We start from the raw sequence: 7,003 nt of genomic DNA, 5'->3' as shown, positions 1-7,003 counted from the left end.
GCGACAACGAAATGTGCGCCTGAGCAAGCGACGCACGCCTGAGCCTTAAAAACAGCTCGTTTCTAAGGCAACACCGCGTTCACTAGAGGAGCTTTTGTACCGCTTTGAAGCATCGAACTCGTGGCTCAGCAGCCAGTACGATACTGGTTGAATACGTGCCCAACAGCAAATCTATGTTGTATTTTGTTTTTTGTTTCGGTGATTGTTTCCTCTTGTAAATAGTTGTGTACTGAAAATCTGGCAATAAAGAAAAAAAAAAAAGAACTCGTGGCTCAGTGGTAACGTCTCCGTCTCACACTCCGGAAACCCTGGTTCGATTCCCACCCAGCCCATCTTGCAAGTTGTTTTTTATTCATGAAGTGCCTGCTGGGATTTATCGCTCACGGCCAACGCCGCCGACGCCGACACCGACGACACCGGCTTTTCTGCGACACGAGCTCCTTAACGCTGTCGCGTTAAAAGGACTTCCCCGCTGTTTCCAAGAGGACACTCTCGGCTCAATGATGTCGTGAGCGAACGCGCTCGGCATAATGTCTCTTTAAATCGGGAAAAGTCGACCCAGCTCTCGAGATTCGAGAATCGACTCCCTGAGAGTTGAAATCAATGGCGCGCCTAAAGCACACAAAGGAATGAACTATTCATTCTTATGCACACGCAGGGCAGAAAGCTGTTGTAATATTGTGGAACATATGCCTAGGTGGCTTGTTTTAGAGTTAACAAACTTTTGAAAAATCGCCTATGTAATGCAGCAAAGCTCTACACGTTCAGCTGGATTGCTACAAGAGGCGGATATTATTGGCACGAGGAGTGAAGATCTCGGATTGAATACGTGTCAAATTTTCTCTGATTAAACCCTAAACTTATTGCCTCACGGCACGTGCCACGATTTATGAATTACAGCCGGTGTGTTTGCAAGATATGTCGAAAAGGTTCCAAAGATGACACCAGTAGCAAATCATGCGCCTCCAAAACGTGCATCGGCATCCCGGTTAATATTGTTCCATGTATAAAAGGGTGTATCGTTGAAGATTGATTTGATTTGATTGAAAACATCTTTATTTGTAGGATATTCGTAGAACTCGTGGGTGGGCCGCCTATTCGGGTAGCCCACTGGTTACTACTGCTGCGCTGGCCCTCCCCACCAGCCAGTGCTGAAGGTCAGGATCATCGCTGAGCAGAATAGCCTCCCACTGCTCTTTTGAGGGATTTGGAATGGGGTCAACTATGGGATTAAATTGGCAAGCCCACACCATGTGGTAGAGGTTGGTAGAGTTTGGTAGCCCCAGTGCCGTCTTGTAGGCCTTCCGGATCAGTGCCTCCAACTTTTCAATTTCCGACTTGGAGAGGTTAAGGAATGCCGTCCCGTACATTGTGCAGGCTTTCGTGATTTCTCGGATATCGTTGAAGAAATACGTTGAACAACGGTAAATTTTAGCGTAACTTTGGCAGTGCACATTTCGAAACCAGTGCCAGTGAGAGAAAAAGAAAAACAGGTCGAAATGGTTGTGTCATCCCTGGCTCAATTCACATACTGCAATATGCACTCAAAAGTTATTAGTCAAATGTTGACTAGGGAAGTGTGGATCGTTCTTTAACTATGTCTACGTACTGTGATTTCTTGCGCGATTGATGTCCGCTTCAGTGAGTAATGCAGCTCAACGAGTAGACATGTGATATATTTGATAGGCGATATAAAAAAAAAGCATATGTTGGCTCCACAACCAACACCTGATATAGAGAAGCAGGGCCTCTTATTGCCAGTTTAAACAGTGCGAAATCACAAGGAGAAGGACACACATGCATACAAGTGTTGTTTGAACTTGCAGTACGTCGCGCAAAGTTTCTGAAACAGAAGCACTCAAACGCTCCTTACAAGTTCACGTGTTTCGAACCCAGATGCAGCCGAAATCGGTGCACGAGCTTGGCAACAACGAGCGTCATTTCCAGCGGCGCCAGCTTCATGCCTACACAATTTCGTGGTCCCATGCCGAACGCTTGGAAGGCAAGCGGGTCTCGAGATGCTCTCTGTTCGGGAGAGAAGCTGCGGAAAATGAAACACAACGCACCGCGCTGGCAACGCAACGAGAATGCAAAGACGCAGTTGTATCGTGCATTGGGCGCGCATTAAAGAACGGCAGGTGGTCAAAATTAATCCGCAGTCCCGCACTACGGCATGCCTCGTAATCATATCGGTGTTGTCGCACAGCAAAACCCAAGCATCTTTTTTTTTATTGCAATGTGCCTTCTGAAGATGCGCGACGCCAGGCTTACAAATGGCCCAGAAGAAGCAGAGGAGTGGAGGTGCTCGTTCATTTAGTAATTTAGCTGCCAGGAAAGAAGCGAAGTCAGGAAATTCACAGGAAAAGTGAACATCGTTTGTTTAAGTAAATTGCTAACGTTGAAAAGAAAAAGAATATGAATGCTCTAGATTTCTCTAACGATTGCTTATGAACAACGGACCACCGCACACAAAAATACAGCCTCTTTCCTGTCTTAGCCTACGTCAAACTGCAAGAAAAACTACTGGGACATCGGTGAATAGACATTGCTTTTGCATAGAAACACTTATTCGTTCCTCTATTGGAATTTCTGAAAGTGCCAACGGTAACTCATCTAGCAGAGCAGAAACCTTTGAGCTCTATTCGATGGTCTTGTAAAGTTCCTGGTGTGCCGGTCTGCCCAGGGCCACAGTGTGAGTTGAAATTCTGCCGTTGGTGACTGAGGCGACACGCGTGGATTCGTAGTTGTTTAATCATCGTGGTGATCGTACGAGCGACGTTTCAGGCAAAAGTATCCTGAGCAGACGTGATCATTGTTGCTGGTTTTGCAAAACGTCAGTCGTTCGATTAATTTGAGCTATTTAGATGACGGACCCATTCACAAATGCGGATTGACCCCCCACGTGCCTTCGGTGTGCTCACCTCTCTGGGTGGAATTCGTCTGGTCGCTCCCACAAGCAGGGGTCGTGGTGAACCTGGTGACTGCAGGCCAAGGCGCTGACTCGTTTCCGCAGAAGCACGTTTTCGTAGCGGTAATCAGAGGAGGAGCGTCTGGTAGTAAACCTGCGGCCAGTGAGATTGCAGAGAACCGGACACGGTATTCACGATTTGTATGTCTTTCGGTCGTACACCACGCGCCTTGTCGCTTCGTCTTATAAATCTTACTTTATCGATTGAATGACGGCGACAAATGCCTCAAGCCAATACCTTGGATATGTGACACGTTGTAGCGGATGATTAGATGAAACACTATAATCTGTAGTTAACTAGTTAACCTGACAAAACCTAGCATATCATTTCTGCTACGCGAAGGTTGATTCCTCAAGATTCTCGTTGAATCCCGGGAAGCTCAAAGCAAAGAACATAGCAGCGTTATTGATACGCTTGAGCAAAATTTCACTTGTCGATGGCTCAAGAAGTAATAATTGATAACAATTAAACCAATGCTTTAACTCGATTAAAATTTCATTGCTTTTATACGAATGTATACTTTCTTAGGCCGGGGATATAGGTGAACAAGAAGTTTCAGTTGTGATAAATATGGAATGTCGTTAAAACTTTGCGGTGGATAAACGCCAGTAGTGACTCGGTGTTTTGTCGGGAACGGAATCTGCCGACTAGTGTTTAGTATATCGAACAGCGTAGGCGCTGGCAACTACGGGGCGTCCGAAATCTTAGGGCACGCCGTTGATACCTGGCACCTGGCATAGCAGACAAAGTAACTACTTTTGCATGGAATTAGCGGAGGAGATAATCGTTTGGCATCTGGGGTACCTAAAACGTAATTAACAATAAGATATGGAGCTATTCTTTTGTTGAAACGCCGTGGCAGAGACACAAATACTTACGCGATCACTGCAGCGTAAATTCTCAGCGTTTCCGGTATTGTCTGTGCAGTGTACTGTTGGTCGGAAATGGCGTCATAGGAGAACTCTCCCTAGGGGGCAATAAAGAGGAATGACGTATTCACTGAACGCGATGAATGTAAATGTGTTTTACAAAGAAGAATGCTCTTTAAATGAAAGCTACAGTTTAAAAAGTAACGCCTATAAATTATTTTTTTTTCACGTACGAAAAACAAAACTGATTTATTTGCTGCTTTTAACGTCTTAAAGCGAGACATCTGTAGAAGGGCGAGAAATGTAGACATTATTGAGAGAATATTAAGAGTTTTTGCAGGCCTCCTCCGAAGGGGCCATCGCTGATGATCGGGCCGCTAGTCCAGGGCTACGCTGGCTCTTGCACTCTGTATCAGCTTGAGCTGGTCGTCGACACCGCAGTAGATGCCTCCGGATTATCCGGCCAGCAGCCTTTCTTTGAAATGCTCGCCCATGGCTTGGCACAGGGGCGCTTATGAATTTCGTCAGCATCTGCACGATGCCCTCGGAAAATGGAATCGAATGCTTTACCTCCGGATGCGCAGGAGGGCGTCCGTAGCCGGTAAGCCGTCATGTCATGAAGGCACGGCATGGCATGCCATGAAAACAAGAAGGTATAAGGATCATCTGTTTAACGAAACATAGCCAGCATCTACAAGTGTCAAGTTATAAGCGGCTCTGTTGTCCTCTGCTGATCGCGAGCTTCCTGTTCTGCGTGGGCATTACAGCCACCCTAACGACCAGGCGGTTGCCGTGCCAGGCAATGGGCGCAGTTAGTTGCAGCCGCAGCCAGGCAATGGGCGCAGCCTCCGTGAGCCATGACACTAGTCATGGCTCACGGAGGCTTAATGAAAGCGGCGTCGTTAGCATTTCGTGCGCCAAGAGTAACGCGGGTAAAAAAAATTACGCACGACATCGACGTGTTTTTGCTGTGGCCGTCGTCAATACCGACAAAGAAATGGTCAGTTCGTGCAGTATACGTGGCAAAAACCCCGATGTAGCGGAAGAGGTGGCGATAGCCCTAGCCATCGTTAACCCCAGTTGCAGATACGTATTCAGTGACTCGCAGACGGCGGTCAGAAACTATGCACAAGGTAGAATTTCGCCGAAGGCTGAGGCTATAGTCAAAGCTAACGCGAACTATGTCACCTCCAAGGAGACGGAGGAACGACACATTATATGGTTCCCGGCTTGCACTTCCCCCGACACCCTCGTACACAACCTCAACGAGAAGGTCCACCGCGTAGCCCGAGGACTAACATTACGCGCCCGCGTAGAAGGATCCTCTCTTGGGGTTGGAAATCCAACGGAGGCATGGGCAGAGAGGGACAGAATGACCAGGTGCTGTGATATTACAAAATTTTATCAAAACTCCAGGCATATTTATCCACCTCCTAACTCCAAACTCGACAGGGCCCAAGCAGTAGACTGGAGGCAGTTACAAACCAAGACCTTCCCTAACCTAGTCCATCTCATGAGGATATATCTGGACACCTACCCAGACGATAACTGCAAATTATGCGGCAGGGCTCACGCATCTCTTAGACACATTTTCTGGGAATGTGAGGCTATATGCAGAGAAAATGCAGTTTCCCCAGATGAAGCTGCGGCGCGATGGACGGCCGCGTTGCGCAGCTCTAACCTCCAAAATCAACTATTGGACATCCAGCAAGCCTGTGAGGCGGCGACGAGACGGGATCTCCGGATCTCCTCGGGGGCGGCCAAGGCCGAGGCCACGAATTTACCGGATTGTCAATAAAGTTGTTACCACCACCACCACCACCACCACGACATAGCGTTCTGAAAATGTGTGAATTCGATGTTTTAAGGCGCCGTAGTAGCCGGTGCCACATGAAGGCGGAAACCTCTCCTATTACATCCTGACTGTAAAATAGGGCAGCTCTTTCATAGGAAGTCTCGCCCCTAGCATGGAGAAAACACTTGTTTAATTGATGTTTTTCTGCATTATCCAGGCACTTGGAACATATTGAACATTCGGGTGGTGGAGGAAGGCTGATGACCGAACACGAATGATAAAATCATATAGTTTAGGGTTATATTCAACCAGTTCTCTTGAACTGCCTTGCAGGCTTTAGCTGGAACGCTCCGCATGTTGTGATCGCACAACTAGCTTCACAAATTTACCAAGCAACCAGCCCGTCAAACAGAGCTAACTGCAGCTACAGCGCAACGACACCAATTCGTCACGCTCGATTTGTACTGCACAAGAAGTATGAGGCCCCATAGCCACACCAAGTCACCGCTTGCCACGAAAAAAAAAATGTTGCGACGTCCACAGAAATAATTCTCAATGGTCTACATTCGTTGGCGACCCGTCGCAGTAGCTTATTGGTTGCGGCACTGCACCGCTACTCGACGTCGCGGGTTCGATTCCAACCGCGGTTGCCTCATTTCGAAGGAGTCGGAGCGAAGAAGAAAAAGGCAACGCCTATCGTACTTTGATTCAAGTGCACGTTAAGGAACCCTGGGGGGTAAAAAAATTAATTCGGAGTCACCTGCTATAGCGCGCCTGGCAATCTTATCGCGGTTTAAATCCCCACAATTTGAAATATTTAAAAATTTTTTTAAAATTTCGTTTCGGCTCTTTCATCTTTCTGCTTTTTTGTGTTAGCATATATAAAAAAGAAAAAAATTCAGACTGGATTGACTCACGTGTTTTGCGAGGGTGGCCTCAGTTTCAGCTCTGATTATATCCTGGACAGCCTGGAACTTGGCGACGCAGAACAGGCAGTTTGACAGCGTGGCCCCCACGGTCTCGAACCAGTTTTTTAAAGCCCCTTTGTCGAACTTCCGTTTAATCTTCCATTTGAAAAACGTACCCGGCTTGAAGCATGGTGGCAGCATTCACAGCAATGTCTTTGATGGGCATTACAACTTTCTCCTTTCCTGAAAAGTGGGGAAGGAAATAAAGGTCTTTCAATTGGTGTCTGACGCGGCCCGCGCACAAATACAACAGTGTCACGGCAGCATTGTAATTCGGCGAGAGAACTTTATGCGAGACCTGTCTACACTATAGCTTTATCATATATATATATATATATACATATATATATATATATATATATATATATATGTGTGTGTGTGTGTGTGTGTGTGTGTGTGTGT

General features: G+C 46.9%; 1 protein-coding gene across 1 annotated transcript; it reads right to left on the bottom strand.

Moving 5' to 3' along the window:
- Window positions 1-1,869: 1,869 nt before the first annotated feature.
- LOC142591402 (putative cytochrome P450 6a14) lies at window positions 1,870-6,767 on the bottom strand. The gene is made up of 5 exons (XM_075703729.1): window positions 6,714-6,767; window positions 6,551-6,652; window positions 3,848-3,936; window positions 2,922-3,062; window positions 1,870-2,041 (listed from the first exon to the last, which is right to left on the bottom strand). The coding sequence occupies exons 1-5, from the start codon at window positions 6,765-6,767 to the stop codon at window positions 1,870-1,872; spliced, it is 558 nt and encodes a 185-aa protein (XP_075559844.1).
- Between the last annotated feature and the right edge of the window lie 236 nt (window positions 6,768-7,003).

The sequence above is a fragment of the Dermacentor variabilis genome, chromosome 8 (assembly GCF_050947875.1).
Source record: "Dermacentor variabilis isolate Ectoservices chromosome 8, ASM5094787v1, whole genome shotgun sequence".
Taxonomy (NCBI): domain Eukaryota; kingdom Metazoa; phylum Arthropoda; class Arachnida; order Ixodida; family Ixodidae; genus Dermacentor; species Dermacentor variabilis.
The sequence above is the reverse complement of the archived record's forward strand: the minus strand, read 5'-3'. Positions and strand labels throughout refer to the sequence as shown.